Raw genomic sequence first — 21,903 nt, forward strand, 5'->3', positions numbered from 1 at the left:
CACTGTGATTCTTCTCATTAATGTTTTATTACCTTTCAGGGCTTTTGTTTAAGCTCACTCCTAAATTTCCCTTCTTTCTTTTAAGTGGAATTGTTCCTTAATCCAGCAACGGTTCATGAAAGAAGATGTCATTTAACTGTTGCAAAAACCAAGGCATTTGTTTCCCTGAAAAAGTGTTTTTGATCTAAGAACAAAGAAGCAAAGTCTGTCTTTTCGTCTTTTTTCTTTGGCCATCATAGCAACTGTAATTAAACCAAACAATGCTTACGTAATCAAAACTACATTATTTTTTCTGGAAGTTTATTTAATAAAATGGTGGAAGTTACAATCATACATTGAGCTGAAGGTCTAGAAAATAATTTAAGAGAGTAATTTCAGTTCTCTCACACTCCTCAATGTGCTTCCTCAGAAAGGCTGGTAGCCTTCTGCCTACACCTCCCAGTGGAGAAGCTTTCTTCACAAAACAATAGGCACTCTGGATAACAAAGCAAAGTCGTTAAAATTTAAAAAATGGTGGGAAGGAGTCAAACCACACAACAGGGTTCATATGGGAGTTTTTTTTGTTAGAGGAAAGAGAAGGGGCAGAAAAGGGGACAAAAAGGGAGTAGAGAGGAGGGCAGAAAGCGGAGCAGAGACTGGCACCTGGGAACAAGAGTGGCGGAGGAGAAAAAGAGGGGTTGGGAAAAGAGAAAGAGATGAGAAGTGGGCAAGACCCACCTCTGAAAAGGGAACACAGCGAACGTGCACAGCCGCTAAGAGCGGCTGCAGCTGAGAACACAAACTGTCAGGACCCCAAAGGCAGAGAGAGCAACAGAGGTGCCTAAATACTAACAAAAGTTCCACTACAAAACAAAGTTTGTTCTCCACCAAAAGCAGCCTATTTATACCAATAAATCTTTACCTCTTTATTTGTTTCTTTGTTTTGAGAAAGGGTTTCTATGTGTAGAGCTTGCTGGCCTTGAACACACTCTGCAGCCCAGGCTGGCCTTGAATTCAGAGATCCACCTGCCTCTGCCTCTTGAGTGCTGGGATTAAAGATGTGTACCACTACTGCCCAGCTACCATAAACTTTTCGTGTAAAATTAGTCCTGTAGATGCTCCGTACTTAAGACACCTGAATTATGCAATGACCAATACACTGCACACCTAATCAGGTTTACCAGTTCCCAGCAAAGCAACAAGCACTTTTAAGTCTTTTCCATAGTTTCTTTCAGTTAACAGATGGTGATTCCAGATTTTATAAGGCACACCTTACCATACCCAGAAATAAACAACAAGAGTCCAGCCAAAGCACACCAACTGCAGAGGACACTATCTCCTGTCCTTTTTGCCAGCTTTCCTCTTCCCAGAGAGTAAGTGCTTGGGCTTCATATCAAACACATGCCTATCTGCTTCCCCTTTCTTCCCCAAGCGGTTCATCTTCTTCTGGGCTTTCTTCATCATAGTCTTGGCTTTCTTCACCATCTACACAGGAGAATACACATTAATGAAAATCACATTTCTATCCTGCATTGCAATTACCTGAGAAATGTTCTAAGGGAACAGACACAAACTATAAAGACCCTGAGTCTTTATGAGTCTCAGTCACCATACTATTTCCAGAAACTCACTGACTATCTGAATACACCGGGGCCTGTTAGATTTAGAAGACTAGAGCATCTGCTCAAACTTCCAGAGTAACACACTGAAACTCAGGAGAATACACTCTGTCACAAAGCCAGCATTAAACCCATGGTTGAGTAGTGCACACTTGTAATTCCTGCTGAAGATGGAAGCTGGAAAAGGAGAACTGTGAGTCTGGTCTCCATTGCAAGCTCCCAGTCAACATGGGAAACACAGCAAAACACTGCCTCAACTAAGCATTCACCTTCTAGACTTTCAGGTGGAGATGGCATGTGACAAAGAAAAATTTAGCCTTTCATTAAGTGGACAGTCTGCCAATTTAATAGGTTTTCTCTTATATTTGAATTTGCAAAATACTAAAATTTGAAAACTGTTTTTTCTCAAAAAGAAATTTCAGTAAAATCTTAAACACCTATATCATACTGACCCAGGCTACCATGAGGGGAAATATTCTAGTATTATAAAGACACACAGGATCACCGGTTAAGGAACCCAGTTTTCTCTGGACCACTTCCTCACAGGGGAAATGGGGGACCCTTCCTCAGGGGTCACATCCTAGTATTTTCCAAACAGCTGGGACCTAAGCTCAGACTGTTTATTCTTTATCCTGTTTCTGTCCATTCTCCAGAGTAAGGATTCCACAATGGATGGCCAGGATCCAACTGCTCCCTGGCCTAAGTTCCTTTCCAAAGGACTCCAGCAACCAGGAGGATGGAAAGAACAGCTAAGTTCTTATCCATAACTCTGCTCCTCCAAACAACTGCCGGTGTTTGCTACAGGCTTTGTAAATAAATACCTGAAGGCTTTCACTTTCTTCTGTCCCACATCAAAGAAACTAACCTTGACATCCCGAAGACCAGAAACGTCGCGTGGAGTTCGAGAGCAACTCCGACTTCTGGCTATAGAAGAAGGTGGAACAGACTCTTCCCGTTTTCTTTTCCTAGCGACACTCCGAGATCTTCTTGCCTGGACTGCATAGTGGGCCTGAAACACACAATCAGCAAACTCGGTAACAACCAAAATTACTCCAACAAGAAGAGAAGACCGTGGGCTTTAAGAACCATTATCACACAAAGGAAAGAATGTGGAATGCTTTTTGAGATGTACTGGCACAGGGTCTGGTTTGAAGCAAAGGGGTAAGGGTCAAACGCAATGCCACACTGCTATTATTGTCCCTCCTGGGGAGGTTTCAGGAATGTTCAGCTTAGCACCCATGCTCTTGGTAAATCAGATGATGCTTCTGAGACATGGCTCTTGCACCTTCCACCTGAGGATGAGCAGGGGATTCACTGTGTGTTAATGTCAATCATGTAAGGTAATGACACTGCTTTGGTTCCACAATTTACACAGTGTACGTCAAGGCTTCTAACTCCCTCCCTCCCCTCACCCCAATAGTCTAGGGAGTAGACATATACACCAGCTAAGTCCATGTACATTATGTGCATGCTGATATTCACATAATAAAAATCACCTAGTGACAGACTTCTCAGAACACGTCCACATTGCTAAGCAGCCCGTGCCTGTATGCAGGGTGTGGTAGCACATGTCTGACTACCAGCACTGGAGAACTAGAGGCAGGGAATACTGAATTTGAAGCTAGGTTGGGCTACATAGCAAGACAATGTCTCAAAACAACAAAAGCACAAATCATATCTGAAACCGCGCTGCCCTCCACGACTTACATTGTCCTTATCATCCATGTCAACTCCAAGACCTCGCATCTCGCTCTCCAAGTCTGCTCGCTGAACCTAAAGTGAGGGGATGATAACCTGTTACTGGTAAAATGTCTGCCTGTACAGGACAGAGAAGGTACTAAGGTTGAGGTAAGACGGACTCAGAGAATCAGACTCTCTCCTCAGAGACAACCAAACAAACATGTCGGCAGCTATCAGCAGTCACTCAACCACATGGAAAGTGTTTTAAAATCAGGGATGTCCACTGTGGCACCTAAAGTGCCAAATTCCATTCCACCCCCTCCTCATTATATTTTAACTTCCCAGAACCTTTTCTCTTTTGGGAACCTGCCACTCACTCCCTTACTCAAACTTTCAGGAAGGCTATGGTCAAAGGGGTTGTCATCAATATGTCATCCAAACAAAAGCAGAGTAGGAGACAATGACATTCCAATAGGAAGCCAAGAAAGCGGAAAGAATTTTGACATCTTCTGATCCATTCACACCTACAGAGTAGTTCTTCCTATCCTCATCAGTATCAGGGACTGATGAACTGCCTTGTGGATTTAGGAATCTTAATCAATAGAGAATTTAAATAATACAAAAATGTCGGCAACAGGCATGGTGGCACACAGTTAAAATCCTGGCACTTATGTACGAGGAATCAGCAAGTTCCTTGGCTACATAGCAAGTTCAAGGTAAGCCTGGACAACATGAAACCCTATTTAGAAATTAAGCTGGGAGTGGTGGCACATGCCTTTAATCCCAGCACTTGGGAGTCAGAGGCAGGTGGATCTCTGTGAGTTCAAAGCTACCCTGGTCTACAAATGAAGTTCCAGGACAACTAGAACTATACAAAGAAACCCTGGGGTGAGAGGTGAGAGAGGTAATGGATAACTAGTATCCTCAAACTTCAACAAGTTTAGTTTTAACTTGCATAACTGCAGCAACGATTCAGTTTGTAACAATTGACCTGGAGTTGCAGTTCATGGAGAAAAGATGCAACAGTCAGAATATCACAGTTCAAAGCAAAGAATATTGTAAGTCAGTATACCTCAGTCCTCAAAGCATGCCACCTGACATCCCCAAATGGTGGCAGCCTGTCTCTAGTGGCGGTTTACGCAGGATCCAGCCTGAGAGCCCAGTCCTGACTTTGCAATGCTCAAAACTGACCTTCTAGTGATGGAACCACAGCCACGTACTGTGGCCGAGCTGCGGAAGTAGGCAGTCAAAGAGAGGGAGGAGGGATAATACGAGCAATGGGATCAAGATCACAACAGAGAAACCTACAGAGACAGCCAATTCGAACTACTGGGGGCTCATAGACTCTGGATCGACAGCTGGAAACCTGCATGGGACCAAACTAGGTCCCCTGCATGTGGGTGCCAGCTGTGTGAATTGTGGGATTCCTGGCAGTGGAACCAGGATTTATCCCTGGTGCATGAACTAGCTTTTTGGAGCCCATTCCCTATGGTGGGATACTTTGCTCAGCTTTGTTGCAGGGAGGAGGGGCATAGTCCTGCCTCAACTTGATGTGCCAGGCAGCTGACTCCCCCAGGCTGTTTCTGAGATGGGGTGGTAGGACAGGAGGGAGGGGGAACTGTGGTTGCTAGATAAAATGAACAAAACAAAACCAAGACTCACCTTCTTAGCAGTTCGGGGCATCCTGGGTCCCTGTGTATTCTTTTCTCTGGACTGTAGAATTTTCAACTTCTTTTTCTCTCTAATTTGTTTTGCCAGCTGTCGGATTTCCATCATTTCCTCATCTTCGCTTTCAGAGTCACTGTCATACTCCCCAGCAGCTGTTCTTAGCTCTTCTTCCTTTTCTAACTCTTCCAATTTCTTTTAAAAAAAAAAAATCATAAAATTTGCAAAGAAAAACTTGCAAAAAAATTAAGTGTAGCAACATTATTTATAGGAATCGTGTTGGGCTCCACTTATACACAGCCAATCTCACAAGAAAGGGGACATATGAAGGCCAGAGACCGCATGGACACTGCATGCCCTATTTTCTATCAATTCTGTTTCATCTTTAAAGATAAAAATGCAGCGACCCATTCCCTCATTCCCCAGCAGATTCACAAAATAAATTTGTACAAACTTGCATTCATCCTTTCAAATGGCATGCTGAACACAGCCATGCTGTTTACAAAAGACAAAATGAAATTGTAAACACGTATGTGGAGCTGGGGATGTAACTATGTGGCAAAGCCCTGGCCTAACAAGCACAAGACCCTGGGTTGACCCCCAGCAACAAACACACACATACAATCAATCAATAATGATAAGATCATGTGTAAACACTGACATGCAGTGAAAAAGCAAGTAAGGTACCAAGGTAGAAAGGTCAGTGATGGGACAACTCTCTGGGGAGAATGTGCCTAAGAAAAGGCAGGACCGCTGAAGGCAAACCCCTTTCAGATCCTACACATAACGGGGATAGTGAAAAAGAATCTGGAAACGAGAGTTCACACACAGGGTCTATATTTTCTTGGGAAAGCAAGGTCAAATGCTGGACTAGCAAAAGGAACTAGCAGGAGGAGGTCTGAGAATACTCAGAAAATGTCTACAACAGTTACAGAGAGAAGGCTGAGCCAGTGACAGCATCTCCGCTCTACAGGACCAATCCAAGCCAAAATGACGCAGCACATTACAAACTAGTGTGAAAGGCCTGGCATCACCAGGATTACACAGGGCAAAGGAAGAAGTGTCATCTAAATGGAAGAGTGATGTCTCCAAGTAATCAGAAACAGGGTGGAAGGATGCCTCAGGGCACAAAACAAAAAGAAGACAAAAGGGTAACGTTGAAGCTGTGTTTGAATCTTCTAGTCATGTTGGGGTGGAGGGTGTAGATGTAATTAAAATGTGATGCAGACCTTCATGATAGCAGGATCGATATAATCAGCAACGTTATGGCCTTCCCAGATCTCCGGTATCTTATCATATTTCTCGGATGAATTCATTAAGTCCCAGTATTCTAACGTTGAAAAAAAAAGTTATGTTTACAACAGTTTCTAGTATCTTCAAGTACTATGCCCCCACAAGGAATACTCTAGATGCCAAGAAAAAACACTTTAGAGGGTAAACAGAAGAACTGTGTCTAACACTGCCTAAGTTACTACTGACAAGATCAACACTGACACACATGTCCTACCTTCAACTACAAAAATAACCCCACCATACGAAACAACAGAAAATAGCACGGAAGATGTTTTACACAGCTCTGTAAATCTGTAACTTCTAATCTTCAAAAATTAAAGCTACAGAGAAACCCTGCCTCAAAAAACTCAAAAATAAATTAATTAATTAATAAAAAACTTATAAGCCAACAAATTCACTGGAAGACTTTCATTCTCTGAACTCCTTTTTTTCTGAAACACTTTTCATACAACTGGCATTTCAAAACACCTTACTTACTCTGAAGATCCAAAATATAATCATCTCCCATTTCCAGCTCAAGATCTCGTTCCTGGAAAAAAAAAAAAAAAAAAAAAAAAACCCAAAAGTTTATTTTAGTTTGTATGCCCCTAAATATTTTGCTATACGTTCTTGCCAATAAACAGCCTGTAGCCCCTTCTGTATCTACGTCAAAGAGGAGGGCTGCTTTTGTCCTCCTGGTGGACATATGTGCGTATGTGTCCTATGCACTTTGTTCACTGTGATGACATCGGCTGAGGAGCTTTATGACATTAAAGAGTGTTAAGGATTCGCCACTCTGTCCTTGAACCTTACAGGACCAAACCCTGAGTCTACTGTACCAAGCCACCTTCATGTGACTAAAGCCCTTAGCTTCTGTTACACAGTTACCCAACACCCAATGCTGCTTTCTCTGCTGCACAGGCAAGTCTTCTGTCACAAGCCATAAAAACCCAGACAAAGAGTTACAGTAACTCACCCTCTTCTTCCTGGGCTCTGCAATCTCCATTCTTTTCCTTCGAGCCACCACCCCTTCTGGGATGAAAGGAGGTCTCTCCTAAGAACACATTATTGATAGTATGTGAAATGCCTTCCAGAATATGACAGAAACTTAAGAGAAACCAAAACTAAAAACAAAGGCAGTCTACAAGGAAAGCACAAAACCACCAAAACAACTGAAACAAAGTCCATTCTTGGGAGTGAGTTTCAGGGACAGAATGGGCCTGAAAGGAGATGGGGCGACCATCAAAACTGATTCCATAGTTCATTTGTCAAAACTAAAAAGTATCCAGAAAATTATATAAGACAGAAGAATAGATCAATGAACAAGAAACAGACATAAACCCAAGTATGTTTAGAATTCAATGGCATTAAATTTACTGATTAGCTGAGTCCAATGATTTCCACATGAAACCAGGCCAAGTTGTAAACCTCCCTCAAAACAAAATAAATTCAGCACACACAAATCTTTGATCCAGAAGAGGAATCAAAGCAAAAAACAAAACCATGAAAACATAGAGGAAAATGATACAGTATTTTAGGAATGAACATGGCCTGTTCTCTGCAGGACTCAAAACCCAACAACTATGAAAGAAGTCAAATGGGTAGCTTTTTTGAGATGTTTACAAAAAATGGGGGGGGGGGGGGGCTGGGGGGGGGGTTTAGCAGTTAAAAACACTTGTTGCTCCCACAGAGCTGAGTTCAGTTCCCAACACTCATGTGACAGTTCCAGCGGATCCACAGACACTAGGGCACACGGTGTACATACTTACAAAGTAGAAAAGACACTCATACACATAACAGAAAAATAAAACCATAAAAAAGTGACAAAGATTTGAAAAAAAAAAACTTTAGAAACTTATATCCTAAAATAGATTTATTTGTAGCAACATATGTGTATAAAGATGTATACTGCTTATAATGTCAATAAAATAAAAATGCAAAAAATATACTTCCATTGGCCCAATTTAAAAGGGGGGGTATAGTTACTTCCAAGCCACTTCTAAGGGATAAACAAGATGGGTTACTAGTAACAGCGTCTGACAGGAAGAAGCAGGGTACACAGAGCTCTTCATTACTTTGGCTCTTTCCTTCATGCACCTGTGACTTTACCATCAGTGAGAAACTGACATCTCTATGTGAAGTCCACTTGTATCCACGTTTAACAATCTGCAACCCCAGGAAAAGACATGTGGAGCCCAATGATCAAGTACAGCAACACAGCCACTGAACCGCAAAGGCCCTGCAAAGGGCCACCTTACCTTATCATCTCTCTTGTTTGGCAGAGCTAAATGCAATCTGTTCAGAACCTCATTCACTTTATTTCCTTTCATTTTCGTTTCTACTCGATGAGCCAAAAGCCTATCACAAGCCTAAGGAAGAGCAAAACCAAGGCAGGGTCACAAGCCATTCTACTCCAGTCCGTCACACAGTACGAGGAAGAACCATGGGCGCCAGTCACTGACAACTGGGCATGAACTCCCTCCACACTGCCCTTCAGCAGGTACCTAAGGCGGGCAGACACATTCTGATAGGAAAAACGCCAACCCTTTCTGGGCTGAAGGCCAACCCAAGACTGAATCCTGAAGCACTCAGTGTCCTTACCCCACTGTTCCTCACAAAAAATAAAATGTCCCCCCATAGGTCTCTAGTAATTTGAACAAATAATGCTATTCAACGAAAATGGAAACAAAACAAAACAAAAAACCCACCAAAATTCTTTTCAGGGTGTAATTCTTTTTTTTTTTTTTCTTTTTTCTTTTTTTGGTTTTTCGAGACAGGGTTTCTCTGCAGCTTTTTTAGAGCCTGTCCTGGAACTAGCTCTTGTAGACCAGGCTGGCCTCGAACTCACAGAGATCCGCCTGCCTCTGCCTCCCGAGTGCTGGGATCAGGGTGTAATTCTTAAAAAGAAAACAGCTTCCCACCATACTGACTTTTCCAAAACAAAAGCACCAACCTCCGTTTTAACCTGGATGACACCTTCCTCAGTCAGGGTACTGGTCTCGATGACAGGGAACCCTTCAGTCTGCAAGTCCGTAAATATTTTCTGGGCATGGGAAAGAAAAGAAGTGATACATGCACCGCTGTCCTCCAGTTTCCCAGACAACAAACTGCACTGCTTCGCAAATGGAAGTGTATTTGCAAACATATTTGTTCAACAGCCATGGTTCGTTTTTAATCTCTGAAGAATAAACAGCTGTAAGCTAATTTTTCCAATATTCTTCTACAACTAAAAATAAATAGATAGATAGATAAGCTCCTCCAGGATCAAAGCTACATAAATCTGAAGTTCTACAGAACACTCTGTAAGCTCGTTCCTCCCATCCACTCCTAGTACAAAAGATTGAACTCAGCTGCGGGCTACCACTGACCGATATCCCCAGCCCCGAGATGTAATTTTCAGGAGGAAAAAAATGCAAGAAACAGAAAGACCAAGCTGGGCAGTGGTGGCGCACACATTTAATCCCAGCACTCAGGAGGCAGAAGCAGGTGCATCTCTGTGAGTTCGAGGCCAACCTGGTCTACAAGAGCTAGTTCCAGGACAGGCTCCAAAGCTACAGAGAAACCCTGTCTGGGGGAGAGGGTGATGGACAACAGAAAGACCAAATTTTGTTGTGTTTTAAAAAGGCAGAGACTTGATTTGTAGCCCAGACTGCCTAGAATACAGTATGCAGTAAAAAGGTGGTCTCTGCCCAGCCTCCATTTGCTGGAACTAATGTATAATCTCTATATGTAGAAAAGATAAAGTTTTCCAAAAGATGTTTTCAATGCTATTTCTTAAAGTTTCTGCCAAAACAGTCCAATAGAACGCCTAAGAAAATATATAAATTGGTTATTTATCTATCATTTTATGGCTAAGACTGTAGAGAAGGGACTTGGTATGTCCTCCATCAAATATGTTTATACCTACAAACACTCCCTAGTTCAGAGGCAGGTGACCAACTCTCAATAGACATTAAACCTTCCCATGAACAAGGTCAACTTCTATTATCAAGGGACTAAAGCACGGTTTCAGAGAAAGCCAGAGTCTGAGCACAAATTCTGTCATTAAGCAACAAATGACCTGGTGTGGTGAGCCTCTCCGTACATGTGATAAATGTCAACTGTCACTATCATATGATAATAACAATGCTGTTGAAGGACTGTAAAACTACAGTGTTAAACAAGTTGTAGATTCTTAACATCCATTTCCCAATTCATGTAGTACCAGCAACTAAAAATGTAGGCATTGCTTACTAGAGAGAGAAGCCAGGGACCAGAAAGATGCCCTAGGGTGATGTCAGTTCTCTATTACACAGCTGGCAAATAACCAGTTATCCAGACACTGCTGTCACCAGACAGACAACCGGGCCTCAGAAGGGCGACTCACTTTCCTACCACACTGCTGGTGAGTAGTGAAGCTGGGCCTGCGCTGACCCCAGAGCCTAAGCACCTGACCAGCCTGTTTCACTTCTCAAGCCTTCCTTTGCTACCCACTCTTCTCCTTCCGCCTTCAGACTGACAATGTGAAATTACTTAAAAGATATAAGGACTGATTTTTGTTTTTAAAGACAAACTGATTCTGACACCAGTGGAAGATAATTAGTAACTTAAAGAATACAGAGCCCTGATAGCTAATCTTACCACTTGAAATGTACAGATGGGAGGATCAAGACTTCAAGGCCATCCTGACTTACATTTAGACCGCATCTTTTTAAATAAATAAATAGCCAAACAAAACAAAAAAATAAACAAACAAACAAAAAAAAAACCACAAAAAAACTGTTGTGTTCTGCCCTAAGTAGACAACTTAAGCCAATTCTTACCATCTATAAAAATCCCCACAGAAGAAAGCAGGAAACAGCATGCTCTCAGGAAACAAAAGGTCCTTCCTACCTCAGGAGCTTTCTACCTTAATTTAATTATAAAAGATATAGCCAGATAGCAATTCTACTCTAGTGCATTGGTTTTCAAAAAACCAGTGTGCACCATACTGCTGCCATATCACAGGAGTTTGGACCAGGGGGTCTGTGTGCCCAAGAATATTAATTTTTGACCAGCCTCTAGGTAAATGAAGATATCTTCTAGTCAGGGGATGGCGAGAACACTGCAACAGTACATGTCTCTCTGAGCATTTATCCTGAAAACTGCCTACTAAAAGGATTCAATCATTTGAAAAATCGTGCCTACCAACACTGCCTGCCTCATGGACAATGCTGGCACACATTGCAGCATGCTCACAGCTCTGAACAGGCCATCTGCTGAGAGCTCACAGAGTCCTGCTCTCTCTCACTCACTTGTCAAACTTATTTAAGCACAGACTGCTCCACAGAACAAAGTAGAATAAAGTAAGCCATATTCACACCATTCTAAAGAGAAACTTCTAGGAAGTACTTCCCTAAACCACCTGACAGCCTAAAGCCTGGAAAAGATAAAAGTACACCTCAAGGCACCTGGCTTCCTCTTGGGTACCAATTTAAAAGCAGTCCTTCCCCAGGTAACCACACTAGCCAATGGTTCAGTGTCGCAACCTCCCAAAACACAAGCGTTTCCACAGACTGAAGACAAAGCAGGAATCAGGGAACTGTTACTTCAGGTTTAATGTCCTGCCACTAAACCACTGAGGACCAGCTTAGTTTCTAGACTAAAAAACTGGTCTAGAAGCACTAAAATTCCTCCTAAATGAACATCTGATTGGTCTTTAAAAAGTGTACATATATATTAATATGCCAAGTGGTTTACCTGATCTTCTTCAGAAAGCTCGGCTATTCTCTTCACATCACATTTGTTTGCCACAACAATAAGAGGCTAGCAAGAAGAAACAAATTATTACTTTCACACTACAGATGTAGCCCCTCCTTGTCCATGCCTTTGCTTTTTGCAACTTCATTTACCCAAGCTGAGACCAACTACTAGTGGAATATAGAAAGTGGAAAATTCTACAAATAAACAACATAAATTTAAATTGTGACCCATCCTAAGCAGTGCAATGAAGCCTCCTGTCTTAGTGCTGCATTTCACCCAGGACACAAATCATCCTTTTGTTTGGCGCATTCACTGTGCATGCTACCAGGCAACCAGCCACTGGGCTTACGTCAGTTATCACATCAACTGTCAGAGTACCGCATGTAGTATCATCTATCATCTCAGATGTCCACAGTGGTCTTCTTAGAACCCATTGATTACAAGTAAGAAGGTACCAGTGTGTAAATTAAAGTATTAGTTACCACACTTACCTTGTTGATAAACAGAGGCCTGATATTCTGGAAGAGTTCTAGTTGCTCCTTCAACCCATGTCCACACTGCTCAGACAAATCCATCACATACAGAACTGCAGCTCGGAGATGGGCCAGGGCTGTGATAGCCTGCATTTCAATGGTGTTCCGATCCTCCAAAGGATGATCCAAAATCCCTGGGGTATCTACGACCTAACAACCAGACTTCATTACTCAAAGTATACTCACTCAAAAATGTCTTGGCTGGTCCCAGAGTCATTCTCTTATATCCAAACCAGTTCTAGCAAACTAGTAAGTAAAATATGACACCAGAAACTGACAATGATAAAATAAACAAAAAAACAAGAAAAGAGTACACAATTCTTTATAAAGCGGAAACAAAATCCAGGAGCCTAGTATGGTGACTCACACCTGTAAGCGTAGCACCAAGGAAGCAAAAATAGGATGCCATGCGTTTAAGGCTAAATGACCTACACAGTGGGCTTAAAGCCAGCCTGGCTAGTGAGACCCTGTCTCAAAAGAACAGATAGAGGGATCTAAAGAAACCTGCAGAGCCCATTAAAGAGATACTGGCTTTGGGAGAAATGAGTCTTTTTTCATACAGCTATCAAAATTCAGAAAAACTAAAAAACGACAACGCTCCCAACTCCCAAGGCTTCTTCATCACTTATAAGTTAGATTTGGTTGTAAACTAGACTATTTCATGCTTTTCAATAGTAAATACCATTTCTAGTGACAGATCTTAAAATAACACAGAGAATATTTTATTCATTAGAGGCATCATTAAGGAAATGAAATCATCCCTGCAGAAGTAAAGCAGAAATCTATACGGCAGCTGCCAGCTTCTTCTCAGTTACATAAATATGATCAGTCATTACACATCTCCAAAGCTCGGGCCAGTTCTCTTTTCATGACAGAGAGCTCTCAAGTTCTTGATAAGACCAGAGAAACAATTTCCCACCTCAGAATTGTCCCTGAAGGACGCTGCTCACCACTGGCTGAATATTAAGTGCACTACGGGATGCAGATATACTATAGCTCCTTAGATATCATCAAAACCCAGGATGTTCTGTTTGCAGACGAGACTCACCTGCCAGCGCAGATACTTATAGTCCATGTGCCCAACAAACAGAGATTTGGTGGTAAATGCATAGGGCTGAACATCTACATCTGCTCTTGTCACCTAGAAGACGACAAAAACAATGCTTTCACAGTCACAAGAGTCCAGATCACAATTTCCCCCTAACAATCTAAGCATGGCACCCACACTTTATCAAGACTAATTTTAGCTAAACACAACACTGCTCAATTTTCAGCTACATAGGCTACCGATGCAGGAAAATAACAGGCTAAGAATCAGTCTGGGCAACTTGGAAAGATGGTCTCAAAATTAAAAGGCTGGGGATAGTGAGGTCCTGAGTTCAAAACACACACACACACACACACACACACACACACACACACACACACACACACAGAGAGAGAGAGAGAGAGAGAGCTTCAAAGCAAAATTGTTCCGGCACTGAGTGAGTATGTCCGGAAGTAGCAAATCACTTGTTCTTAAATGTCACACAAGAGCTTAATAATTCTATTCAGGCCGGGCGGTGGTGGCGCACGCCTTTAATCCCAGCACTCGGATCTCTGTGAGTTCGAGACCAGCCTGGTCTACAAGAGCTAGTTCCAGGACAGGCTCTAAAGCTGCAGAGAAACCCTGTCTCGAAAAACCAAAAAAAAAAAAAAAAAAAAAAAAAAAAAAAAAAAAAAAAAAAAAAAAAAAAAAAAAAAATTTCTATTCAGGTAAAGAGGGACACAGGCCAGGCATGGAGCCCATACCTCATAATGCCTGCATTCTGGAGACAGAGGCAAGATGGCAGGTTCAAGGTCAGCCTGGACTATATACAACCTCTATTACAGTGGACACATAGTTCACATGAAAGTTGACACAATCACCAAGGTAACAAATCACCAAAGTAGCTTTAGGCTGGGAAACTCTAGCCCAGTGAGTGCTACCAGGCATAAGAGTATTCCCAGACTGAGCTGACACAAAACTGTCATGAAAACCTCTCAGTTAACAAAACTTAACTGAGATGCCTCATACTCCTGAGAAATTGTAGGGCACACAAGAATCAAAATGAATGGTCCAGGCAATCACTACATAAATCTAGGTTCAAACAATGAGTTAAACCTCCTGAAAGGAACTCAGATGTGCTTATACATCAGGACCTAAAGAAGACAAGGGCAATCTTTACTAATGACTAGTTAGAATAATCCCAAGCCCATCCTAAATCCAACAAGGAGAATGAAGCAGTACTTTGACCTAAGTTAATTAGCTGCTTTATAATAAAATCACACCTACCTTATTGATGAAGCTGGATTTCCCAACATTTGGATACCCACACAAAAGCAGAGTCCTTGTATTTGGATCAATGGTTGGCAAGCGGGATAAATGTTGACGTACTATAAAGAATTTAAGTTAGAAATTTAGAATTTAAGATTGACTTGAAACTTTATTTCTACTGAGTCATACTCCAGCCTCATAATTACCTGCACTCCTACCTCAGCCTTCTGAGTAGCTGGGATTATACTTTTATAATTGCAAAACTGGCGGAGAAAGTGAGGGAGGTAAGGAATAACTATAGAAGCTAACAGCATATACACGTAACACACAAGAGTACTTTCCAAATAGGGCTACACCACAAATCAAGTGCTTAATCTACCAATCTGTGGTTTTGGTTGCTTTAGGTCGAAGTGAGACTAAGAACCATGTTGGGAGGAGGATTACTGGTACTTGGTCTACAGCATGCTCTGACGCATGCATGCTGGACGGGAACTATTTCCGCTCAGTTACCTCACCTGTAACACCAGCACAGCTCTAGCATGGCACCCACTGGGCTATCATGAGAATCCCACAGATCTGCAGGAGACACTTTCAAAGAACCTTGATGAACCATTTCAGGGAAAGAGAACAATGCCAATCAGAAAGATTGTAGGGCTAGGGGTGTTGCACAAGGTTCGATTTCAAGCTCTAACTCAGAAACTATCCTATTAAATAAAGTGTTTTTAGGTTTATGTTTTACTTACTAAATACTAAAAACATGCATTTCACACATCTCCAAAAATATTAAAATTAAAATAAGTCCCAAACATAAAAGAACATCACAAACCCCATTTCTGCTTATGTGTAGCAAGTACCTTGTTCCAAATACTCCAAACTCTGCCTCTGTCTCTTGATAATAGTACACATGCGCCCCAGGGCAGCGCGCTTCAGCTGCTTGCAGCGGTACAGAGAGTCACCATATTTCATAAGCCGCACATAATCTTTGGCAACACTTCGAAAAAGAGAAAATATCTAAGGCTTTTTTGTTATTTTTTAATAATAACTTACAAGATACTTTAGTAAGAAAATACCTTACTTGTCCACCAAATTTTTGGCAATATTTATTTGACCTAGAGCCAACTTGTAATGATCCTTGTCATAGAGGATATTCATCAAGTCAGCATAAAATGGATGTATATCCTATAACGAAAAAGTGAAATATACAATGTCACTGTGGTGCAACAGTTTCTTAGCCTTATGCAACAAACACGAGAATAATCTCCCTTTCCTGTCAGCTCTGCTCCCCAGACCCCTCGCCTTGCCAATAACCCTGTCAAATTACTCCTCTAAGGAACCAGAAGCAATCCCCAGGGAAGGAGCTGCAGCAATCACTTGTAGTCACCCCAATCTCCATCCAGTGACGGTGTCAGAACTACTCAGGACAGCACACAAACACCTAAAGAACTGTTAGTGCAGCCAGTACGGGAGGCATCTCACCTTTTCTTTCTGCTTGAGCACGCTGCACAAGAATTTTATGAACTCAAGTTCACTAATAACTTTCCAGCTGCCGATTATCACTTCTTGTAGCTGATGCTCACTCTGCCTACAGCATTTACTCTCTTCAATTCTCTCGGGCTCCCTGCAGATGCCTTCTTTCCTAGTTCAGCTTTCTTTCTTTGATATGACATGCTATATATTTTTATGTTATGAGCTCCATCCACTAGAATGGGGCCATTAATTTTCTATTTTTGCTGGATCTGAGACAATGTCTTTATTAGCCTTGGCTGGCCTGGAATTCACTATGTAGACCAGACTGACCTCAAACTCATAGAGATCTGAAACCTCTATCTCTAAGCACTAATAATTTTTTTAACTTGCTTTTCAAAAATAGTGTTTTGTACCAGGCACTGTGGTGCAGGCCTTTAGACTCAGCACTAGAGAGAGAAGCAGTAGATTCTGTGAGCACAATCCAGCCTGGTCTACAAAGTGAGTTCCAGGTCAGGCCAGGGCTATAACTATATAGACTCACAGGAAAAACAAAGAAAAAATGCTTTATTCTGTATTTTATGTTTGTTTTTGACGGTAACATTATGCATCCCTGGCTGGTGAAGAACTTAAGATCTTCTACCTCCTGCGACACCACGCTCAGCTGAGGAGAGTGCCTTTTACTGTTCTAGCCCTACTGCTTGGAACTGTGCTTGCCATGTGTCTTCAGTGTTTTACAATTCTGAAAACTGTATCCACCTGAGAACAATTTCAGAGTAGTAGGTAGGATTGTTACTAGGCAGTAGTAAGAGAACAGGCAAGCAGTTAAATTCTCCCACCTCTCATATATAAAAACTAATAAAAAAGAAATGCAAAAATAACCACGAAAATTTGACTAACTACTTTAAAATACACTGTCTACTAAAGTGGAGTACTTCCTAATATCAAGTCACTTTAGATCATTACATTCTTTTTTTGTAACCCTCAGGTTCTTTCCCGTACTTGACCCTTCCCAAGAAATGGAACGGTGTCTGCCCTTCCGTTTGTGAGCCGAGCAAACAAGTGACAGCCGTCAATTGCAAAGGAGGCTGCCAGTGCTGACCTAACCATCACCTGCAAAGTAACAAGCTCACAAACCGGGGCATCTCTGGCCACTAACTCTGCTGAACCTAGAGGAAGGGAGGCCTCAGAACAGGGAAGGGTGAAGTTTGGACAAGCCACAGGCCACCCAAGAATCCTGGGCGTCAGAATATGCAATCAACAGCTAAGCTACTGGCAAGCCCAGACACTCACTACAAAGAATGCCTGAGAAGACAGCGTTGGGACTACTGAGATGGGGTTTGGGAAGAACACTAAAGATTCAAAAAACCTGGATTCCAAAACTAGCTTTGTCCCTGAATTACCACATAACTGACAAATCAATTATTTCTTCTCTGACAAATGAATACATCAAACTAGCTAAGCACTGATTCTCTGAAGGCTTATATTTATATAACAATACATGTCACTTACATCCAATTTGGGGAAATCTGTCAAAATCTGTGACAGTCTGTCATGGTAATTCTGTTGAGTAAATTTGACTTTTCTCATATAAAAATGTCGAATTCGATGAATTTGATAATGCTTATGAATAACTGTTGGAGTCTTTCGTTGAGTCTTGGATAATGTCAGGTCAATAAAGTCCTATGATTAAAGAAAATAATATACAATTCAAATATGTACTTTCTATGCATTTGCTTATTACTGTCTTAAAACACTAATCTGGCACTACATGTTTTAAACTACAAATTTTACTTTTTCTAATTCAATTGTTTTATATACAACTTGGCTCATCTTCACAGTTTCAGGCCTTTAAGAGAACCTGTTAGCTGCCACCAAAACCAAGATGGTTGAGAGAATCTCCATATTCCTCAAGAATGCCTGAGTATTTAAACAAACAAACAAAACACTTATGTAAATAAAACACATTTTGATAATTAAAAAACACTTATGTAAATAAAATACATTTTGGTTATTAAAAAAAAAATGCCTGAGGCCGGGTGGTGGTGGCGCACGCCTTTAATCCCAGCATTCAGGAGGCAGAGGCAGGAGGATCTTTTTGAGTTCGAGGTCAGCCTGGTCCACAAGAGCTAGTTCTAGGACTGGCTCCAAAGCTTCAGAGAAACCCTGTCTCCAAAAAAACAAAAACAAAAACAAAAACAAAAAACCAAAAACCAAACAAAACAAGCGAAAGAGTCAGTGTGGGTGGTGTCCATTGGTGTCAGAATCCTTGTTTTAATTATGCCCTCACTCAGTCCCTACACCAGGTATGCCACCATGATCAACAAGGTCACACCTGACAACTCCTGCACCTGTTCCGGATAATGGGAACACACTTGACGTGCCTAGTCACTCCCAGGACCCTCACTTGGAATGGCTAGAGATCCTGGGAATACTCCTAACTGATGGAAGAGGCCTCTCCCCTGTTGCCCCTCTAATAAAAATGGAAAGGGAGCCAATTTGCTAAATGATTACTGAGATATTTTACTCCATGCTTTTTTAAAAATGTTATTTTAACTTTCAAATTCCTAAGAAAACTCATATATAAGAATAAATCATAAAAATTATTGAAAAAAGTCAATTTCAAGGACTTTGTGACTTTAATTTTAAGGGGATATAAAATAAAAAATTAAAGCCCATCATGTAAAATTTCCTATGTATATAAGGAAACTACTTGAGAATTTGAGATTTTTGTATTTATTCCTTAGTAGGAGTAGGAGGAGAGCCGGCTTCTCTGTCCTCACGGCTCCTGTCACTTAGATAAATATGAAGCTCTCTTACTTTCCCTTGAACACTTCCATTAATTCTGCAATACTGACCATGACCTGTAAAAAGGATAAAATGAATACAAGGTTGAAGATAAAATAGTGAACAAAACACCAGGATCCAGTGATAGAAAACACAAGCAAACAGGTAATCATAACACAGCCTGTCAAAGAGGAACATGGATGCCCAGACCTGCCGCTCCTCTACTCTGCTCCCTTCCATGCACCTCACAGCCTTAAGGAGACAAAAGATGCCTACTGAAACGATTCCCCAGGCTGGCCCATTATCACTACATCTTTATACTACCCTAAATCCTTATGGGGAGTTTGCATTCAGGGTTCCTCCCCCATCTCCAACAAAACAGACATTTGAGTTCATTATAGAAAATGGCAGAGTTCTTGTGTAGAAGAATCCATATACAGCTGTCATATACTTCACATAGCTGTGACACTGTATGTACAGAATGTTTTTAAAAGTCTGTGCACCAGGCCTTGGCATGTTGGCTCATGCCTTGAATCCCAACACTCTGGAGGCAGAAGGTGGCAGATTTCTCTAAATTCCAGGCCAGGCAGGGTAGCATAGATAGTAAGACCACATCTCAAAAGGGGAGAGGGGGGAGAGGGAGGAAGGAGGAAGGGAAGGAGGGAGGGAAGAGAAAGAGAAGAGAGAAGAGAGACGGAGAGAGAAAAAGAAAAGAGGAACAAAGTCTGTGTACATTAAACATAGATACAATTTTCAAATAGTGTTTTTGATCTGTAGTTGGTTGAATATGGATTTGGAACTCACAAACACAGAATGCCAATTGAATTATGTCACACATTTCTCCATCATACTGTGGGTATAAATGCATTTATCTATTCCTTCAGAAAATGATTCTTAAGCATATTATTTTATCTTAGGTATACCTATGCAGACAGCACCCAGCACATACTGTATACAAAAAATGCCCCATACTCTTCAGACTGAATTTGTATTTCCACCCACCAAAGGACTACCGTCATTCATCTACACATATGCAGACTCAGTTGTTTTCAAGAAACAGACCTCACTTAGGGCAACAATGATACATGCTGTACTAAAATGTTAAAAAAAATTGTCACTCAGTCAATTATACTAATAAAGTTCATCTGATCCAATGACCTCTATTTCAAGTGAGACAAAAAGTGTACAAACTCCTTCAACATGCACTCGAGAAGTGACGGGGCAATCATGAAAGCTAAAACACAGATGTGATTCCGACATATGGTTTCATCTCGAATATTAAAAACTAGTGAGATGTGTAGCAGAATGATTATTCCAGAAAGGGAGAAATAACAGAGACATGTAATGAAAACAACTCTGTATGTCACTAATGAAAAACATGGTTTTTGTCTTCTTGATACTGGGTCTCCTTAAATCCACCTGCCTCTGCTTCCCTAGTGCTGGGATTAAAGGTATGCACCACCACGAAGGCACTACTTCATTACAAAACTTTTCAAAACACGCTCATTCATTCAGAAAGGGGGACACTGAAAATACCCACACAGCTGTAAATGTGATGACAACGACAGCAGTTCCTTCTCTGAATCGATCCTGCAACTCAATGCCCGGAGCTTTCAAGGATTTCTTTAGCCTAGCTTAATGTTCAACACTTTAAGCCTTTAAGGGATGTATATTGCTAAGTTACACAAATTTGGCCTGGCTAAGTTTACCTTGAGATGCTTAAAACCACCCGCATTTTCCAAGCCCAAAGACAAATGACAACTGTCTACAAACTTGTGGACTGTGACAGCAATGAATGAAGTTTTGCTTAAAGCGGAAGATGCTACGTTGAACTTACGTTCCTAAAGCAGGGGTCGATCGACGCTCACCAGTAACACCTCAGGCTTCCTGCCTTGTCCCTCCCTGTGGCCACCACCCAGGCACTTTGTCAAATCGGCAAGGCCATACAAGGAAGGGTCCTGGGGTCTTGAAGGGACTCTAGGTTTGGGGGACCAACGATAAGGAGAAGAGGGATTTGAATTCAGAGACTGGGCCTCATCTCGAGGAACGCCAAGACAAAGTCTAGCAAGTGGAAACCGGCACTGTGTCCTCCTCTCCCAGCCTCGGGGATACAGGCCTGGACCGTTCCTGGCCATTTATCGGGGAAGAGGGAGAGAAGCGGGAACGAGCTCTGTCACCCCTACCTTGGCAGACGGCACCACCGTAATCTTCTTGAAGTTATAGTGCGCCATGCCGGCGGTGGAAAGCACGAGGAAACGTGGAGACTCGGCGAACCGGACTTCCGTTGTCGGCGGTGGGCGGGACTTCCGACATTATGAGCGGCGAGTTTAGCTACCGGGCTCAAACGTGCGTCACTTCCTGAATATGGAGGAGCGGCGTGCATTCTCCAAGGCGCGCTCCTCGTCCCGACACTGCCCCCGCTCGGCTGGGAGGCTCATCGCCCAGAGAGGACGGGGCCAGGTGAGCCGCGGAAGAGGTCTGTCGGATTTGAGAAATGCGGGGGAGCTAAATCCTTGCAGGGTTAAGGAGGGCCTTCAGGCCCCCTTGGAGGTCTTTGGAAACACTTTCGGGGCTCCAAAAGCTGTTCGCTGCCTCAGGGGACGCCGCGGTCAGAGCGAGTGACAGTAGCGGAAAGACGCGGCGCTGGGCACCTGCATTACATGGTGGCCCCTCAGCAACACTTTCTGTCTCCTGGGTCTGTAGAAAGTTATTTATTTGAGTAGATAATGTTGACACGGGCCTCTTGGTGGTAGAAACTGTATCCTTCCGGGTGGCCCGAGCTCCCCCTCCTGACCTTGCAGCCTCGCGGCGGTTTGCAAACGTGCGGCCTTTACCTGGCCTGGGCCAGTGAAGAAACCCTGCCCGACACTGCTGCCCTGAGCGAGAC

The 21,903-nt window shown here is 42.2% G+C and overlaps 2 protein-coding genes across 2 annotated transcripts; one reads left to right on the plus strand and one right to left on the minus strand.

Annotated features, from left to right (window-relative positions):
* Positions 1–279: 279 nt before the first annotated feature.
* Positions 280–21,312, minus strand: Gtpbp4 (GTP binding protein 4). Its single transcript, XM_038334870.2, has 17 exons — positions 21,200–21,312; positions 17,742–17,912; positions 15,841–15,944; positions 15,620–15,756; positions 14,784–14,884; positions 13,518–13,610; positions 12,428–12,619; positions 11,934–11,999; positions 9,169–9,258; positions 8,474–8,584; positions 7,192–7,269; positions 6,714–6,765; positions 6,173–6,273; positions 4,941–5,138; positions 3,306–3,371; positions 2,464–2,607; positions 280–1,464 (listed from the first exon to the last, which is right to left on the minus strand). Exons 1-17 carry the CDS (start codon positions 21,245–21,247, stop codon positions 1,312–1,314), a joined length of 1,905 nt encoding a protein of 634 aa, XP_038190798.1. The 5' UTR covers positions 21,248–21,312; the 3' UTR covers positions 280–1,311.
* Positions 18,115–18,735, plus strand: LOC119816292 (NADH dehydrogenase [ubiquinone] 1 alpha subcomplex subunit 3-like). Its single transcript, XM_038332857.1, is given in 3 exon segments — positions 18,115–18,149; positions 18,452–18,571; positions 18,573–18,735. Coding segments are annotated over 3 exon segments (318 nt in total).
* Positions 21,313–21,903: the final 591 nt, after the last annotated feature.

Source organism: Arvicola amphibius, chromosome 6, assembly GCF_903992535.2.
Source record: "Arvicola amphibius chromosome 6, mArvAmp1.2, whole genome shotgun sequence".
Lineage (NCBI taxonomy): Eukaryota > Metazoa > Chordata > Mammalia > Rodentia > Cricetidae > Arvicola > Arvicola amphibius.

Bases quoted from the DNA above. Each gene is read 5' to 3' on its own strand.
- Gtpbp4 (XM_038334870.2), bottom strand. From the start codon at position 21,247: ATGGCGCACTATAACTTCAAGAAGATTACGGTGGTGCCGTCTGCCAAG. The intron at 14,885-15,619 runs GTACTTGCTACA...AATTCTTTATAG, and splicing joins TTTGGAGTATTTGGAACAAG to TACGTCAACATTTATCCCGC. The intron at 3,372-4,940 runs GTGAGTCTTGGT...CCCTCACTTTAG, and splicing joins TGCCCCGAACTGCTAAGAAG to GTTCAGCGAGCAGACTTGGA.